The 20000-nt window shown below is 46.7% G+C and overlaps 1 protein-coding gene across 1 annotated transcript in view; it reads right to left on the bottom strand.

Annotated features, from left to right (window-relative positions):
- Positions 1-20000, bottom strand: part of otogl (otogelin-like) — a 56407-nt gene that overhangs the window by 18982 nt on the left and 17425 nt on the right. The window contains exons 18-28 of the mRNA XM_062548005.1: positions 18343-18471; positions 16608-16715; positions 15337-15475; positions 12412-12546; positions 11433-11579; positions 11013-11132; positions 10658-10774; positions 7244-7400; positions 7088-7114; positions 6717-6902; positions 6217-6495 (exon numbers count right to left, since the gene is read on the bottom strand). Coding sequence (XP_062403989.1) covers positions 6217-6495; positions 6717-6902; positions 7088-7114; positions 7244-7400; positions 10658-10774; positions 11013-11132; positions 11433-11579; positions 12412-12546; positions 15337-15475; positions 16608-16715; positions 18343-18471 — 1544 coding nt within the window. The remainder of the gene's footprint in view (positions 1-6216; positions 6496-6716; positions 6903-7087; positions 7115-7243; positions 7401-10657; positions 10775-11012; positions 11133-11432; positions 11580-12411; positions 12547-15336; positions 15476-16607; positions 16716-18342; positions 18472-20000) is intronic.

Raw genomic sequence — 20000 nt, 5'->3', positions numbered from 1 at the left:
ACACTATTGACATAGTCTCACGTCCACGTTAACACAGACACGCAGGGTAAGTTACACTGAAGGTTGGCTAGCTATTAGAATTCCCCCTAGACTTACGAGCGTAGTTTGTAATGTTTTAGATAAGCTGGCTAGTGTATGCGGTTGCGTTTGGCATTCGCGTATCGGCGTTGTGGGTCGCTAGTTAACTCAACCCTCGGTTGTAACAAGTGGAGAGCTCGTCCGGGATTTAGTGTTTATTCCCTGTAGTGTATTGTGGTAAGTAGTTCGGTTACGAAGTGTTTGTGTGCAGACGTGTTTTGTATAGTTGTGTAAACAATTGTTTAGCGATTTCATAAAGGTTTTGTGTCGCTCTGCGAAAGTAGCACCGTCGTTTATTTGCTCTCGCTTTGCAGTTTTCAGGTGTAAAGTGTTGGTGGTAACCAACCAATTTGTGTAGCTTTACTTGCTCCTGTGGACTTTTCTGTTGTAGCCTATGGTCTGTGTACCAGGGTGCCTGTTTGAAGTAGGCTAGGCCTAGTTATTTTGTTTGCCAAGTCCTAAACTTGTATTTGAATGGCTTTGTAGCGCTGCCTCTAGCGCGATTGGTACAATATAGGAGGTCTAACAGCCCTTTTGTTTGTTTAGGTCCAGTGTATGCTGGGAAATTTTGTGCAGTGACCATTGCAAATATTCTCTGTGTGGAGCAGCTTTGGCAATTAGAGTATTGCATTGTGAATGTTTTTTTGTTTAGCCTGTTCTGGCATTTGACTATTTTGGGTTTAACTTTGTATCAGGCAAAATGACTGAATTTGCTGAAGAGTTCATGGAAGAAGAGGTGACTCGATGTCGGCTTGTGAAGCTCACTAAGCCACAGCTAGTGGAGCTGTTTGGTTTCATGGAGATTGAATATGCAGAAGACATGAAGAAAATCTCACTTGTGGATAAATTAGCTTTGCAGCTTGGGTGTACAGATGAGCGCACTAAAGAAATACGCAGAGTGAAAGACAGGCAGTATGAAGAGGAACAGCGTGAGAAAAGAGAGAAGGATCTGCAGCTTGAATTACAGGTAGCTAACACAAAACTGGAACAGATAAAGAGAGAAAGTCAAGATAATCAGCGTCAGCGGGAACATCAGGGACGTTTTGATATCGGTAGGTGTTTGAAGATCATGCCACGGTTTTGTGTAGAGGCTCCAGAGATATTTTTTGAGGCTTTTGAGCGTACTGCAACTGAGAGGTCTTGGCCTCAGTCTGAGTGGGTGACTTTGGTTCGAAGAGAATTTACAGGGAAGGCACAGGAAGCGTACGTTGCCCTCGGGTTTGCGGATAGTGGTGAATATGAGGCGGTTAAGAAAGCAGTCCTCAGAGCTTATGAACGGGTTCCTGAAGCTTATCGGCTGGAATTCCGCACTTTAAAGTTAAAGTCTGACCAGACATATGTCGATCTCGCTAGGCAGCAGGAGCTGGCGTTCGACAAGTGGCTGCGGGCTTGTGAGGTTCACACTTTTCAAGACCTGAGAAAATTGCTTCTCTTAGAGCAGTTTAAATCTAGTGTGCCTCGTCATATTGAAGTGCATTTGAATGAACAGCAAGTGACTGAGCCGAGGAAAGCTGCTGAAAAGGTTGATAATTATGTGTTGGTTCACCAAGATCCTTGGAAAGGTAGATCCTCAGTAATGGGCCGGAAGCAGGGATTTGAAAGTAAGAAGGAGGTGGATCCACCGAGTCAGATCAGAGCAGATCAGAGCAGCAGAGCTGGTCCTAAACCTTTTTCTAGTACCAAGCCTTTTCGTCAATCTAACCAGTTAAATGAGATCATTTGCCACTACTGTAAGAAACCTGGTCACATGAAGTCTCGCTGTCGCCTGCTGGAGAATAGAGGCCGTTATGATGATGCTCGACGGCCTGTAGCTTGTGTGATGGCTGAGAATGGAGAAAGTCCTGTCTCTCACGAGCCACTGTCCCCAGTGAACACACCTATAGGAGTAACGTCTGAGGTGTATAAAAGCTTTGTCTCTCAGGGTGCGGTTGCGCCCTCTGAAGGAGAGCCTGAGGTACCAGTAAATGTATTAAGGGATACAGGGGCAGCTCAGTCTCTTTTGTTAGCTGGGCTAATGTCTTGGACGGATAAAACTTCCCTGAAAGCCTCTGTCCTCCTTAAAGGTCTGGGAGGTGAGTATGGTGCTGTCCCTCTGCATAGAGTGTTTCTGAAATCTAACCTTATTACTGGTTATGTTACTGTGGGTGTAGTACAGTCTTTGCCCATAGATGGCGTTGGTTTGCTCTTAGGCAACGACTTGGCTGGTAGTCAAGTCTGTCTTACTCCTGTTGTAAGTTTGGAGCCTTGTGAGTCGCCAGAGACCTTAGCTCTGGAACGAGAGTGTCCTGCGATTTTCCCAGCCTGTGTGGTCACACGCTCTCAGTCAAAGAGAACACTGAGCGCCACACCGACAGAAGTAGAACCTGTAGCTTTGTCTGATACCTTTCTTGCAACATTGGATGGTCTGCCTGATGCTCAGCAGTATAGCAGGGCAGCGCTTATTGCTGGTCAGAAGGCGGACCCTGTGTTAGCATCAATAAGAGAGAGTGCTGTTAGCTCAGAAGAAAGTAGAGATATGGCTGAGGGATTTTATGTGCGTGATGATGTGTTGATGCGAAAGTGGAGGCCGTCTGATCGTCCGGCCACTGAGGTCTGGAGTACTGTGGAGCAGGTTGTGTTGCCAGAGAGGTTCCGCCCTGAAGTTTTGCGTCTGGCCCATGAAACACCGTTGGCTGGCCATTTGGGCATTAGGAAAACCCAGGCAAAAATCCTCCGGCATTTCTACTGGCCTCGGTTACATCGCGATGTGGTGGCTGTCTGTAGGTCTTGTCATTCATGTCAGATGGTGGGGAAACCCAATCAGAAAATCCCCCTTGCACCTTTATGTCCTCTCCCTGTTGTTGATGAGCCTTTTTCTCGGGTCCTTATTGACTGTGTTGGGCCGTTGCCTAAGACGAAAAAAGGTAATCAGTATCTGTTAACAATCATGGATGTTACTACTCGCTTTCCTGAGGCTTTGCCTCTGAGAGATATTAAGGCAAAACCGGTTCTTGATGCTTTAATAGGTTTCTTCTCTCGTTTTGGCCTCCCAAGGCAAATTCAGTCTGACCGGGGCACCAATTTTGTGTCCAATGTGTTTCAGGAGGTAATGTGTGACCTAGGGATTGAGCAGATTACTTCTTCGGCGTACCATCCTCAGTCTCAGGGAGCCATTGAGCGGTACCATCAAACCTTGAAGACTGCAATTAAGACCTACTCTGTTCAACATCCTGGGGATTGGGATGTGGCTCTCCCGTTCTTGTTGTTTGCGCTCAGAGACGCTATGAATGAGTCTACCGGGTTTACCCCCTTTGAATTGGTTTTTGGTCATGATGTCAGGGGTCCATTGAAAATGATCAAAGAGCGACTGGTGAAGCAGTCTAGTGAGGGGACTGTTTTGCAGTACGTAGCCATGTTCCGTGACCGACTGTCATCTGCTTGTCAGGTGGCTCAAGAACATCTGAAAGGAGCTCAGGAGCGCATGAAAATGCATTATGACAAGAGGGCTGTAGAGCGAATTTTTAAGCCTGGAGACAGAGTCTTGATGCTTTTGCCCATGAGGGGAGACAGTTTGAGCACGCGTTTTTGTGGTCCTTACGTGATTGAGAAGAGAGTGGGAGACCGCAATTATGTCGTTGAAACTCCAGACCGGAGAACGAAGTCACGTCTGTGTCATGTGAACTTATTGAAGGCATATGTGGGGAGAGCAGACTCTGTTCCTGTAGCTTGTGTGTCTGCTAAAGATGAGCTTGATCATGGTGAAGATGGCGTTGAGGCTGTTGAACCTGTTGGGGTGCGCGTTAGCAATTCCGAGGCTCTGCGAGCATTTGATAAACATCTCGGTCACTTGAGTGAGAGTCAGCAAGCTGACCTAAGAGCTTTGGTGGGGGATTATCCGGAGTTGTTCCGTGATGTCCCTGGTCGCACAAATCTAGCAGTGCACGATGTAGACACTGGTGAGGCTCTGCCTATAAAGCAACACCCTTATAGGTTGGGTCCAGCCAAGCTAAAACAGGTGCAGGAAGAGCTTGAGTACATGACTAAGATTGGGGTGGTCCAGCCCAGTCATAGTGAATGGAGTTCGCCAGTGGTACTGGTCCCGAAAGCAGACGGTACAATGCGGTTTTGCATTGATTACCGGAAAGTAAATCAAGTCACAAAGACAGATGCTTTTCCCATCCCGCGTCTAGATGACTGTATTGACCGCATTGGTAGCGCCCAGTATGTGTCCAAGTTAGATCTTTTAAAGGGCTACTGGCAAGTGCCTCTAACACCTCGCGCCCAGCAGGTGTCAGCATTTGTCACTCCTCTCGGCCTCTATCAGTGCCAAGTACTCCCTTTTGGGATGAAGAATGCCCCGGCCACTTTCCAGAGGGCGATGAATACAGTTACAGCAGGGCTGACCAATGTGGTCACCTACATTGATGATCTGGTGACATTCAGTGCCTCATGGGTTGAGCACATGAGACATCTGAGAGAACTGTTTGTGAGGTTACAGCAGGCCCAGTTGATTGTGAACTTGCCAAAGTGTGAGTTTGGCCAAGGTCAGGTGACCTACTTAGGACATCAGGTGGGTCAGGGCTTGGTGTGTCCTAGGCAAGCCAAGATCCAGGCTATCTCGGATCTCCCTGTCCCAAGAACTCGCAGAGAGCTCATGAGAGTGCTTGGGATGTGTGGTTTTTATCGTAGGTTTGTCCCAAACTTTGCTGTGGTAACTGAACCGTTGACAAACTTACTTCGCAAGGATGTGAAGTTCAGGTGGTCTGACACTTGCCAACTGGCATTTGATAGGGTTAAGGCTGTTCTGTCTTGTGAGCCAGTGTTGAGGGCACCCGACTTTGCCATCCCTTTTAAACTTGCAGTGGATGCGTGCGAGGTGGGAGTCGGTGCTGTTTTGCTGCAAGTAGATGATCAGGGTTTTGATAGACCTGTTGCATATTTCTCAAAGAAGCTCAATAAACATCAGCGGGCTTACTCTACAATTGAAAAGGAAGCGCTAGCATTGGTGCTAGCACTGCGCCACTTTGAGGTTTATGTCGCAAGCTCGGGTGGGGAGTTGTTGGTCCTGACAGACCACAACCCCCTGACCTTTGTAGCGAAGTTCAAGACTTCCAATGCTCGAGTCTTCCGGTGGAGTCTTGTGCTTCAACCCTACAGCCTAGTGGTTCAGCATATAGCTGGCAAGGATAACATCATTGCAGACACTTTATCACGTGCTTAGAAATACTGGAGAGATTATGACATAAGTGTGTCACTTTGTGTTAGGAAGATGACAGAAATAAGAATAATGGTTTTATGATGATGAACTGAAGAAAAAATATATTATGTATAGTCCATTAGATTTTCAATAGCCGGTGCCATGGTAAAAAAAAAAGAAAAAAAAAAAAGAAAAATATATAACTTGAAATGAGGTGAAAAAAAATATATATTAGTTTTTTTTTTGTCTGATGGGGGAAGGAATGTTACGGTCAGGCTAGGGAAAAAGCACATACTGATTGAAGGCTGCTCGAGCACCAGCTGATTGCTGGGCGGGGCAAGCGCGGAGTTTCAAAAAATTGATTACAGGTGGACACCTGGAGGAAGCGGGAAGACGCCAGAGTGTCGCAACTGAAGAGAGACGCCGTTTTCGACCTGAGCGGACATTCGCCCTTTCGCAATACAGTTATTATTTCTATGTTGAACGTTGAGTCTGGCACCGGACATTCTTTTAACAAAACTGAACTAAACAACCGAACAACAGAGAGAGCTGGCCGCTCTCGGAGGAAGAGCAACACCTGTGCTGGCCCGGTTTGCACGCTCGCCCTCGGAGCTGGTAAGCTTGTCTCTTGTGGCCTTCAATAGTTGCATCCAACATTACCCACACTATTGACATAGTCTCACGTCCACGTTAACACAGACACGCAGGGTAAGTTACACTGAAGGTTGGCTAGCTATTAGAATTCCCCCTAGACTTACGAGCGTAGTTTGTAATGTTTTAGATAAGCTGGCTAGTGTATGCGGTTGCGTTTGGCATTCGCGTATCGGCGTTGTGGGTCGCTAGTTAACTCAACCCTCGGTTGTAACAGTGTGTGTGTGTGTGTGTGTGTGTGTGTGTGTGTGTGTGTGTGTGTGTATGTGTGTGTGTGTGTGTGTGTGTGTGTGTATGTGTGTGTGTCTTACCCTCCATGGTGAAGCTGCTGCTGCTCTTAAAGGCGAGTGTGTTGTCATAGCTCTGTGCTCGCGCTGCTGTGTGTGTGAGGGAGAGAAACACACCCTTCTGGCCCAGAAGCTCGAACGAGGATCGCCGTGGCAACCACAGGCCCTGGTGATGGATAAAAGAGGCCCGGAGCCCAAACTCCGCCCCCACAGTCCAACGCTCCAATCGCAGCGTGCGGCTTTCTGTGACACTGAGGAAGTAGTTGGGACGTTCTGCAGACTCCAAGGAGACAACTGGTAGACCTTCACACACATGCACATACACACACACACACACATATGCGTGAACATACACACACCATCACAGGCACAGGCAAGGCACAATAACATTTACACAGTTAAAACTGTGTGTGTGTGTGTGTGTGTGTGTGTGTGTGTGTGTGTGTGTGTGTGTGTGTGTGTGTGTGTGTGTGTGTGTGTGCCGTATGCTGTATATGAATGTGTGTGTACAGAGCGGCGCATACGTGAGGCTCGGTCCTTGTGCAGTCCTGCGGTGATCATGAAGTTGAAGACGGCGGCGGTCTGCGTCTGTGTCTGTAGGCCGGCTCTGAGCAGGGGAAACACCTCTCCGCTGCTCACGTTCGCCCCAAACACACAGTCGGAGTCGTTAGCAGCGCCACTCCACAGTGTGTAGGGGCCATCCCCAAGCTCTGTGTACCCACACACACACGTACACACACACACACATACACATACACACACACATACACACACACACACACACATAAGAAGAGCATACATACAGAAAAAAAAGATATTTAATTTAAGGCATTTATTTTAGTTTAATTTAAGGCATTTATTTTAGACTATTGTGTCAGTGGCTGCTGTTGCATACCTTGGTTGTAATATTCACAATCATAGGCTGAAAAAGAGGATAAAACAAAAGTTAACTCACAACTACATAAATACTAAAACAAATTCATTCATATTTGCTTGGCCTGCAGTGTGTGTGCGTGTCTTTGAGGGTGTGCATATTTCTATGCATACTCACGGCACACTGTAGGAGACCTCCACTGAATGGCGATCCCATTTTGGCAGCATTTGTGTGCATACGCAGCAATGCTTGTGCACAGGCACTCACAGTCCCCCCCACGGTTACAGTTGCAGGTGTCCGTCAGGCAGTTCCTGTAGAACCAGGTCACATCCACCTGCCACAAAACAGGGGGGTCACTCACATGGGCAGGAATCTGAGTTATTAATTATTCGGTAAAGTGGAATTTCCTATGAACATCTGATATAGGGCCAAACCCCCAGGCAGCCATCTAAGCCCATACATCAAACAATGCCAGTAAACCCATGACCCTGTTCTTTCTATCAAGCCCAAAGGGATGTCAGTTGGTTTGCTGTTAGGTCCACTTTTGCATTTTAAGAGAAACTAACTGCAACACACATTCCAGATGGTCTCCAGAGGTACAGTAGGCCTGGGAAAGCAGTGTGTGTGCGTCTGTGTGTGCGTGTATGTGTGTGTGTGTGTGTGTGTGTGTGTGTGCGTGTGTGCGTGTGTGTGTGTGTGTGTGTGTGTGTGTTGAGAATCTATAGAAACTGGGTCGAGAGAGCTAACGGTAAGAAAGAAAGCTTTTCAGTGATGTCTTCGCTAGATGTCGGCGGGAGAGAAAGGCTACTGCACTCACGTCCAATTACCCCCAATGGAGCGGGCTCTCCGATAGGGGAGATGGACAACACAGATACTGCAGAGAGCTACAGCTAAGGAGGTCAGAACACCGTATGCCAGAGACGCACTGGAGGTCAAGTAGGGGAAATCCAAAGCAACCTCTTAGAGATCAGAGAGGGCAGTTAGCTTTGGGTTACACACACACACACACACACACACACACACACACACACACACACACACACACACACACACCTTGGGGACAGCTGAGGAGAGGATGATAAAAGAGACTATAGTGTTCTTCCAGTGTGACTACAGTTTGTGTGCATGGTATGTGGCTGTGTGTTGGTTGTGTGTGTGGTTGTTTCTTTCTCTCTCTCTCTCTCTCTCTCTCTCTCTCTGTCTCTATGTATGTGTGTCTGTGTGTGTGTGTGTGTGTGTGTGTGTGTGTGTGTGTGTATGTGTGTGTGTGTGTGTGTGTGTGTGTGTGTGTGTGTGTGTGTGTGTGTGTGTGTAAAGTATGTGGGTCATTCTGTGCTGGCTTCAAATCATATTTTTACCACCCTGATTCTTTTAGATATTACAAGCGGGGTTCCTATCCCAGCCAAACTTTGCAGCATGGAAGACAAACATATTCTTAGTATGACTTGACCATTTAAACCTTGTACTGAATGCCCATTGAGAGACTCTACATTATTTTTTAATTGTGGGCCAATCTCTACAATACTGTACATGTGCATGAAGACATCAAAGTGTCTTCATGCAGTGGTGTGATTGAATTTTTTGGTCATTTTCGTAGAATTAAAAATGGTATGTGGGGTAGCTAGTAGGAACATGAACATCTCTGTAGGAATAGCTCAATGTATAATCAGCAACAAAGAGGAGGACTGACTCAAGAATTTGGTGGCCATCCCAGAGAACCCATCACAAGTGTGGAGAGGGGTGGGTCTGGGATGCCAGCCACCACTGCTAAGTCTTCTGGAGGTGTTGTGGGCCTACAGTAGCTCAATGACACACAGATGAAGGAAGGTGCCTACTTGATAACCCCAGTGAACGACTATTGAAGGCTGTTCTGTTTGTGGTGTTTTTTGCCCACAAAGGTTGATCTGTTAGTGATTTTGTTTATAGGCTTGGCTGTGCATGGCCACTGTGTGAAATGTCCTACCTTTAGCACTAGGAATTATATAGTTATTACAGTCCAAATATCTCTCCTGGGTATATTTTGGATAAATCTAGTGTACATAGAGTAGTGGCAATTGTTGTACATGGATAAATAAATGCACAAAGTTATACAACAACACATCATAATTATATAGCGCTTTTCTTGATACTCAAAGCACCTCACAGTGAAGGGGAAACCTCACTAACCACCACAAATGTGTAGCACCCACCTGGGTGATACACAGCAGCCATTATGCGCCAGAATGCTGACAACACACCACGCTATCTATGCATAATATTTATCTATGGTACAACATTGCCACTTTGCACACTAAATGGCAATACAAAGGGCTACTTCCACACACATTTTTGTATTCCTACTTGCTACCCAACAACAACCTTATCTAATTTGCCACGGAATGACCCATGTGTGTTTTTGGCACACCAGTGCATATGAGTGTGTGTGTGTGTGTGTGTGTGTGTGTGTGTGTGTGTGTGTGTCAGCACAGAGGTGACAGATGAGAAGATGGCAGCGCTGGGGCAGCCTATTCTCCGCTGCTGTGGGTAAGAGATGCCCTTTTCTCCAGGGTACCAAAGAAGGTCTATCTATCTCAACACACCCCCACAGCAGATACCTGGGGACGGGTCTAGCTTCCTCTCAGGGGAGCAAATTAAAGCGTGACACACCCCAGAGACAATCGGCCGTCTAAGGGATGACATTTTCCCAGGTATGCACAAAGACAAAGCCCCACACCGGTAGAGAGGGAGGGAGCGGAGTTAAGGCTACTGAGAAGAGCAGCAACCTAAGAGAATCCCGGGACTGAAGAGCTGATGTACAGTACTAACTAAGGCATTCACTTTATTTTCTTTATTTGGGCCTAAAAACATGGCATTGCATGTAAAAACACCTCACATGCTTGAAAGTGCATTTTGCTGACCACAGGAGAGCGGTCAGGCAAGCTGCGCTGTTCTCACTCACTCATGCATTCATGGGAAGGTGGAGGAAAAAGTACGTAGGAGCATTGCGTAAAAACATGGAAGGAGAAGTACTAAGAGCGATTGATTAGGAATTTTGCCATTAAGTATGAAAACATCTGTTTCTTTTTAAAAGCAGATGTAATCCAGGTTGTTGTTAAAATACATCAGTAGGAGAAACCTTCAGAAACAACAGAACCAGTATTCAAAGCACATGTTCAGCCTCTTTGAACCACGTTGAAAGCAACATTATAATTTGTTTACCTTCTAATGTGTTAAGTTAACTTTTTCACGTCTTTCCCTTTTTTTGCTAGACTATTAATAAAGTCTGTTATTATAAGTCTCTGATTGCATCTGTCATAGCCTAGCTGTTCAAATAATTGTATTTTAAGCATTTTAAAGTGGAGTATAATTACTGCCCTGTGTTGTCTTGTTGCCATCAGTTGAATAAAGTGATTTAATGATATGGTACAATAAATCAATATTGGAGGGTGGTAATGAGCGCTGGTTACTTGATGAAGAGAAAGCTTTATAAATTCCACATAATATGGCGCATACTAAGGTGCTTATTTCGTCTCCTGTGTACACAGAAAAGTTGAGTGAAAAGAAGGGGTCGGATTTCTCATGGGGAGCGAGATGGAGAGAAGAGGAACTCACCACGTTGTGGCAGGGGGCGAAGACATCGCTGTAGAGGAGTCCACACTCACGCTTAGCGTACGGCTGCCGGCTCAAGTCCCCCTCGCACGGCCTCTTCACCAGAAAATCACTCTCGCACTGCAGGGAACACACAGTCACAGTGTTACACGCACACACACAGGCACAGGCACACGCACATGCACACACACACACACACACACACACACACACACACATACTGTACACGCACACACACAGGCACACACATACTGTGCACACATAGGGACACACACACACACACACACATACACGCACACACACAGGCACACACACACACACACACACACATTGGGACACACACCCCTCACTCTCTCACCTGTCCCAGGGCCCAGCTGTCTCCAAAGGCCTGTGGGTTGCTAATCTCCATGTGTCCAGCGGTGGTCATGTCATTCACCGTCTCCATGTCAAAGTTCCCACACAGGCCACTCAGCTGACCCTGCATGCACACACACACAAACAAGCAAACAAACAAACACATATATACCGTGTATACAAGTATGATTTTTTTCCTATGGGCTAAAACATAACACTGCAGTCAGGTGGAAATCTTTATCTCCAAATTTGCTGGGGTATTTTTTATTTGATGATGCAATGTTGAATTAATTAAAAGGTGTAAAAAAAAATAATTCATGAAAATGAATGAATTTGGAAATGCAAGATCTCCACCCGACAGCAGAAACTATTGAACAGAACAAGGGTGTGAGTATGATTGCCTGATGAGGTTCAGAGGGCTCACCTTCCACTGCGGTCCAGCTCTTATGTGTATGGTGGTCTTGCGGTCCCAGAGCACGGTCAGGTCCTGGTTGGGGAAGTGGACCGCCGTGTAATACCCGGCCTGCCACAGCTCAAACTCAAAGCCCCGGCCAATCACCGTCGAGGAGCTCTGAGACAGAACCGGATCAGCACCAATCAGACCCAAAAACATCCAACTCCAACTCACACCTCGTATTGTACATCACACAGAAACACACTCCCCTGTCCAACACAAACCTACACGCTCACAGCCATAGATCACCCACAAACTCAGAACCCTCTCCAACAAGCACACCTGCACGCTTACTACTCTACATCAAACGCAACTCTCCAATCTCTCAAATCTCCAACTATCCTAGAGGAAGTCCCACGGAAAGCCAATGGAAAACATCACACCAGACCGGATCAAACCATGGTCAAACCATTTCAAATTCCACACATGAAAAGCTACTGTATACCACTTCAGATCATGAACAGGCACTGCAGCTGCTAAACTACAGTCAGACCATTCCAGATCAGTCGTGCATGTAACAAAAGGTCTGACCATTGTTACTATGTGTTAGGATTTTGCAAGCCCTTTGGAAGAGAAAAAAGTGCTATCAAAGTCTTCTTTGCTCCCCCTCCAAGGCACTGAGACCTTTGGTCACTGTCCATGTTGTGTCCAGCTAGTACCCCTATTATCAAGACTAAGCTCATTTGAGATCTTGGACAGCAGTAGCCTGCTCACTTGTTAGCACGCTACTGCGTACAAATTATAAATCATTTATTTATTCCACAGGTGTACTTCACTTGGAAAAAAAAAGTAATTGCAAAGCACTCTGACTAGAGTGGCACTACTGCGATACGTCAACTCTCTTCAGACAGACACAGCTGAGGAGGGGTGAGTCGATGGAGTGGGTACACTATCTGGAGATGGTGTGTACAGGGGTTAACAGGTCTACAGGAGAGTGTGTATGTCTCACCGGTTTGCCCGAGTTGTCGCTGAAGTAGATCTTGGTGAGGCCCATGTAGATCTGCAGGTACTTCATGCAAACGATGCCGCTCTCGTAGCAGTCCTTGTTCTGAGCCATAATGGCCACCTCTGTGCCTCCCACACTCTGCAAAACAAACACCAAGCAGTGCAACTGCAGCAGCCGCACAAAGGACTCGAAACTCAGCACAGCGAGAGAGAGAGAGAGAGAGAGAGAGAGAGAGAGAGAGAGAGAGAGAGAGACCAGGCTAAAATGCACAGGACAGAAACGCATAGGGCTCATAAAGTGGTTTGAATATCTGTAAAGTTATCATGTGGTGTTCATGATCTCAGATCCCAAACCCAGAATCAGGAATATGGAATGTGGCTCAAGTGTCATCCTAGGGTTCCATACATACTGTACATAAGCATCAGGATATAACACCCTGGGTACCACAGTAGGCCATACTGCTAGAATGTAAAACTGCAGGATGTAAAACTGGATGTCAAACTGATCCTGCTTTAAAATACTGCAAAGGGGAGGAGGAATGTAAGAAAGGGAGTGAAAATGTGAGCCAGACAGAGAGAGGGATAGAGAAAGAGAGAGAGGAAGAGAAAGAGGGAGATGGAGAGGGAGGGGGAGAAGGAAAGAATGAGGCAGAGAAAAGAAGCAGAAAAACTCGGAGAGGTCTGGTCCCTTGGGTAGATCATTGCAGTCCTCTGAGAACTACTACCCTTTAAAATATCCCACTCTTTTTCCCCTTTATCACACGTTACACTCACCTTACACACACACACACACACACACAGACACGCATACATGCACATACATATTCACGCATATACACAAACGCGCGCGCACACACACACACACACACACACACACACACACACACACGTATGTATGTACACCAAACTCCCCTCCTACTCACACACATTCTGAAACTTAAGCTGAGAATGGCATGAGACGTTGACATGTTGTAGGTCTGTGTTTAACAAACGTCACAGCTGAAAGGTTCAACTTCAAAGATGTAACCGACACACACACTCACACACACTCACACACACACACACACACACACACACACACACACACACACATACACACACACATACACAAACACACACACACACACACACACACACACACACACACCACATTAAAAATAATAATAAAAAAGACATAAAGAAACACTTTTACATTCCACGAACTTAATAAACACAAAGTGTGTTTAAAGTTATGTGCGTGCACACACACACACACACACACATACACGTGCACACACATAGACACACACAGACACACACACACACACACACACATACTCAGTGTTCCTTAAAGTGGTCTGATTGGGGAACAGGTTGCTCTTTGTTGTGTGAGTGTGTGTGCCCTTCTTGTCCCCTGGAGCTGACATTCAGTGGAGTAGCGTTACCTCAAGGCCGCCTAATTAAAAATCCCCTCTGATTTTCCCAAGATTAAGAGCTGCAGACCCACACGGATCCCTTTACCCGCCATTCAATCTCCCAGAGGAGGAGGAGGGGAGGGGGCCAGAGAGAGAGAGGGGGAAAGAGAGGGAAGGAAAGAGGCAGAGAGAGGGAGAGAGAGAGAGGGTAAGAGGGAGTGAGAGAGAATAAGGGAGGAAGGGAGACAAATGGAGAAGGAAAGAGAGTGAGGATGGGACACACTTAGAGGGAGAGAGAGAGAGAGAGAGAGAGAGAGGTGTACATAGAGAGAGAGAAGTGTACAGAGAGAGACAGAACAAGGACAGAATGAGGGAGCATAGACATGGAGACATGGAGTTAAGAATGAGGGAGAGGAAGAGAGAGGGAGATGGGAGGAGAGAAGGAGAAAAGAGAGGGAGATGAAGAGAGGGAGAAAGAGATGGGAGGGAGAGGAAGAGAGAGGGAGAGGGGGATGAGCTAGTGAGGAAGCTGGAAGAAGGGAGAGTGAGATGGATGGAGGGTAGGAGGCAGAGAGAAAGGATGCAGAGTTGTATAGTAACGCTGCTGAGAGGGAGGCAGAGAGGGTACAGTAGCTATTCTTCACCTTGTTTGTTTTGCACTCGGTTCAACCCCTCAGGACCCTGGTCTACACCCACACACATACAAACACACACGCACACGCACACGCACACGCACACGCACACGCACACGCACACGCACACGCACACGCACACGCACACGCACACGCACACGCACACACACACACACACACACACACACAAACACTGATATCACAAAGACGAGTCCCACAACGACTCTTCCCTAATTAGTGTCCACTATTTAGCCCTTAGCGTAGATATTCTCTTACAGTCTTCCTCTTTCTCTCTCTCTCTCTCTCTCTCTCTCTCATCCTCCCTCTGTCCCTCTGTCTCTCACCCCCCCTCCCCCTCTTCCACAGCTCTGAATGACACCATCCTTCACATCTGAGTCACTTTTTATTCTCTCTATAAAACTCAACCCCCACCCCCCTCCCAGGAGAGCTGAACAGAACAGGCTGGATCCTTCCTCCATTAGGCCTCTAAGGACAACTCAAAAGGAGGCTCCTTTTCTCTTCCTTTCTCTTCCCAAAACAGTCGGATGAGTCCTCAGTGTACCTGACCTGAGGGGGCCCTGCGTCCGTCTAAGCCAGGAACAGGCCAGTCCAGCTCTTACCCTCTGCTCTGGACATAAATGAATTGATGAAGATGGTACTAAATGCCAAAGCCGAACTTCATGTACTACACAGCACACAAAGCACGAGCACAGCAGCTTTTTCAGATAAACAAGATCAAGCTTTTATGCACTATTCCAACAATGGCCCTTCATAAAACACGACAGGACTTTCAGTTACATATCCACCATGTTCAGAATCAAGGACCACTTCCCATTAGATCCATTCATTTCCTCAACAGTGATGATTTGTTTCCTCCCTTATGACATCTCCATTGGGACTGACCTTGACCAGATAGACCTGGCAGTCGCTGGCATAGTCGTATTCAAGGCCGTCGAAGGTGTGGTAGTGGCGGTCGCTGTAGATGGTGCAGACCGCCGGGCAGGGAGTGTAGGTGCAGTTGAAGAAGCCGTGGTGGCACACACTAGAGGGCAAGAGAGAGAGCGAGAGAGAGAGAGAGAGAGAGAGAGAGAGAGAGAGAGAGGAGTAAGATCACATGGGGACAGTTCCACACTGCACTTCCTGAAGTGTTTGTTTGGAATGACAATATTAGAAAGGGAGAGAGAGAGGGGTAAGATCACATGGGGATAGAAAGGGAGAGAGAGAGGGGTAAGATCACATGGGGATAGAAAGGGAGAGAGAGAGGGGTAAGATCACATGGGGATAGAAAGGGAGAGAGAGAGGGGTAAGATCACATGGGGGTAGAAAGGGAGAGAGAGGGGTAAGATCACATGGGGGTAGAAAGGGAGAGAGAGAGGGGTAAGATCACATGGGGGTAGAAAGGGAGAGAGAGGGGATAGAAAGGGAGAGAGAGAGGGGTAAGATCACATGGGGATAGAAAGGGAGAGAGAGAGGTAAGATCACATGGGGGTAGAAAGGGAGAGAGAGGGGTAAGATCACATGGGGGTAGAAAGGGAGAGAGAGGTAAGATCACATGGGGGTAGAAAGGGAGAGAGAGGTAAGATCACATGGGGGTAGAAAGGGAGAGAGAGGGGTAAGATCACATGGGGGTAGAGAGGGAGAGAGAGAGGTAAGATCACATGGGGGTAGAAAGGGAGAGTTAAGATCACAGGGAGACAAAGGGCGAGGGGAGCAGCACATGGGATACTAGTATGTAATAATAACCAATGGTATGCAGCTTGTTTAAGACATTCAAAACATCCTGAGTGAATTATTCAGGATTACTGCCTTTTTGGTATTTTTAAAGTGTGCTTTATTGATGGTTTTGTGAACTGCTTTTTGTTTGGAGCCTATGCTCCACCACCAGGATTATAGCAAATTTAAAACACGCAGATTCACTCTTTGATAACTTCACAGCTACTGTAGCATGTGTAAGCATTGGATGTCTATATGGAGAATCTACAGAAATATCAGCAGCCTAATGTGAAAAGAGTAAACATGTGAGGTGCCTGTATAAGTGTGTTATTCAGCTTTCGTGATTGGCTACAGGAGTGTGTGTGTGCAGTAAATGCATGAGGCCTATGCATGGTGTGCATACATGTGAGAAGTTTACGTCAGGTGTGTGAGTAAGGTGAAATGCAGGTGTGTTCAGTCACCATCTGTAGCAGGGTGTGTCCACGGTCTCTCCAGGTAAATACTCCAGTCCCAGCCAGGCACAGGGGCAGTTCTCTGGGTAGTAGCACTCGCCATTATGCCCCACCAACCTGGGAGAACACACAACAATAGAACAACTTCTTACACGGCTCTTCAGATGCTGCTGAGGGTTCCATTCACATGAATGGGCCTTCCCAACGTTCAGAAATCGATATAATTACAACCGCAAAGTATAATGATCGCTGTCAATGGGAACGGGTTTTGTGCTTTTGATTTTGATTTGATTTTGAACTTTCATATCATTCCGTAAGAAGTGTGTTCTTTTATTGCAATAGAATTTCCTTGAAAGTGAAGGTCAACTAGTAAAAAAACGCCACAGAACACCTGAAACTGTCAAGTTCTATCTCTAGTTCTGTCTCTATAATACATGAAACGGTAACAAAATCATTTTTAAAGACCCATTATGTTAAGTTTCTTTTCTCCTTTTGGCCAAGTAGCCGTATAATAAGCGGGATAATCCCTCCACTGTTCGCCCTGTCGGGACTTATTTTCCAATAAAAACCGGCGGACAATACATTATCCCTTACATATCACACATAATAACAGAGCACTCAATGTGGTGTGTGTGTGTGTGTGTGTGTGTGTGTGTGTGTGTGTGTGTGTGTGTGTGTGTGTGTGTGTGTGTGCATGCGTGCGTGCGTGCAATGTGTATAACAGTATCCACCCTAGCAATAGAAAACACAAAACACGGCACTGAGCCGTGTGATTACATAACTCTGCATTACGCAAGACTGCAACACAAGGCCAAATTATAACATCAAAAACAAAACGCAGACATTTATAATGGCCAAGTTGTCCATCCTGAAGTTAATGAGGAGAAAACTCTGCATGCTGGAGAAAGGCCACAGAGCATAGTCCTCAGAGGAGGAGCTCATCAACGCTAATCGTCAGAATATTACAGTCATCCCTCAGCAAATTGGCAGGTGTCAGAGGCTCGCTGGAGCTGCGCTGTAATTAATGCTCTCGGAGAGCAGAGAGAGCAAGAGCGGCGTGCATTCTTTTGTGTGTGTGAGTGGGTTAGAGACAGGTGTGTGTGTGTGTGTGTGTGTGTGTGTGTGTGTGTGTGAGTGCATGCATGCTTGTATGGTGTGTGTGTGTGTGTGTGTGTGTGTGTGTGTGTGTGTGTGTGTGTGTGTGTGTGTGTGTGTGTGTGTGTGTATGTGTGTGTGTGTGTGTGTGTGTGTGTGTGTGTGTGTGTGTGTGTGTGTATGTGTGTGTGTGTGTGTGTGTGTGTGTGTGTGTGTGTGTGTGTGTGTGTGTGTGTGCATTGTCTGCATATGTGTATGTCAGTGTTTTCAAACACTGGGTCAGGGTCCAGAACAAACTAATTCTATCAATTTAGGCCTTCAGTGAATTGACAGATGCACATTTACAGTAGCTCCCTGGTAGATAAACTTAACCGGAAACCCACCACAGTTTTTTTTTCTTTATTTCATACTTCACCAAATTATAGCTGACTAGAGCTTACCATCTTACCAGCAATATTTTTACGCAGGTAGTGAATGCTGTTTAGACAGTGTATGTGTGTGTGTGTGTGTGTGTGCGTGTGTGTGTGTATGTGTGCGCGCGTGTGTGTGTTTGTGTGCGCAAATATGTGTTTGTGTGTGTGTGTGTGTGTGTGTGTGTGCGCGCACATGTGTGCTTGTGTATGTGTGTGTGTGTGTGTGTGTGTGTTACCCTGCAGGGCACCCACAGCCGGGCACACAGGGGGTGGTGGGCGGACAGGTGAGGTTGAGCATCAGGTTCCTGCAGGTGACCTCGCAGGCCACGCCCACGCGGGATGCACCTGTGGCCACGTCTCTGCAGCTGTGGAACACCTTCCCGTCAGGACAATCACCCATCTCAGGCTCTGAGGGAGGGATGGAGAGACAGAGAGAGAGAGAGAGAGAGAGAGAGAGAGAGAGAGAGAGAGAGAGAGAGAGGGAGAGAGGGAGGGGGTGAGGAGAGACACACAGAGAGAGAGAGAGAGAGAAAAAAAGAAAGAGAAGGGGGGAAACAGAGAGAGGGGTGAGACAAGAAAGACACACAGAGTTAGATAACAGAGGGAGAGAGATAGATACAAGTTCACCACAGTGACAGGCGTCCCAGTCCAACCCCATCCAAACATCACACAGATCAAGAGAGCACAGCAGACAGTCACAAAACAACAGAGGACACTTCAGGAGACATGATCTCCTGACACTATCCATTAACAATATAACACTCATAACACCACTTAGAATGTAACACTCACAACACCAATGATAATGTCACACTCCAGCATAGGGCCGGTGATGCTCGTACGGACATGTCTATCAGGTAATGCTGACAGGTGATGCCTCTGCCTCAACTACGGCCAAGACCAGTAACACTCCTTTAGTAAGTCTACATGGGTGGCCTACATATATATATATATATGTGTGTGTGTGTGTGTGTGTGTGTGTGTCTGTGTGTGTGCTGTTGTCCACAATGCCATTCTAAGAGTAATATTTCACCTGCTTTCTATGGGCTGTGGCAGTGTGCTTGTGTGTGTGAGTGTGTGAGTGTGTGTGTGTGTGTGTACATGCATATGTGTGTGTGTGCGCGCGCATGTTCATGTGTGTGCAAAAAAGAACAAACGGTCACACAGTGTATAGGATACTTTAAACCCCAGACTGATTAACATCTAGCTGCTCTGGTTCACTGAGTTAATCACACAAAGGTCTTTAACCCAGAGCCATTTAAAGCTAATCTCAAAGACCATGGTGTAGAGGGGGAGAGTTTAATGGCATTCTTTATGTGGGAGAGAGTTGAACTCAAGGGGAATGAGGTGAAAGCTACAGGTCGCCCCCAAAAGGTCAAAGGTCACCTTACCTCTTTCCTGTGGGACACACTCCATGCGGCCGTTTCTGCACAGACTGAAAACAAGGTGTTGGGCATGCTGATCAGTAAATCTATACAATGCAATGAAGAGCACATATAATGTGGCATATAAAACATACAAATACTCACACACTCACTCTCTCTCTCTCTCACACACACACACACACACACACACACACACTCACCAAGGTCCTGAGGCGCTGAATGAGACTTCACCAGGCTGATAGATGGACCCCATAAAGTAACAGTGACACTGAGACCTGTGCAGAATAATGGTGAGATGGACAGAGGGAGAGAGATAAAGGGAAGAAAATGATGATCATGAAGAATGATAAGATGACAGATTTAGACACAGCGCTCTCAAAGAGAGAGAGAAAGAGAGAGGGACAGAGAAAGAGAGAGAGGAAGAAAGAAAGAGAGAGGGTAAAAAGGAACAGAGTGACAGAGTAATGATGAAATTGATGAAGGTGTCCGAGTGTTGGACACAGCGTTGG

Source organism: Sardina pilchardus, chromosome 10, assembly GCF_963854185.1.
Source record: "Sardina pilchardus chromosome 10, fSarPil1.1, whole genome shotgun sequence".
Lineage (NCBI taxonomy): Eukaryota > Metazoa > Chordata > Actinopteri > Clupeiformes > Clupeidae > Sardina > Sardina pilchardus.
This window is presented reverse-complemented; position numbering and strand designations above follow the sequence as displayed.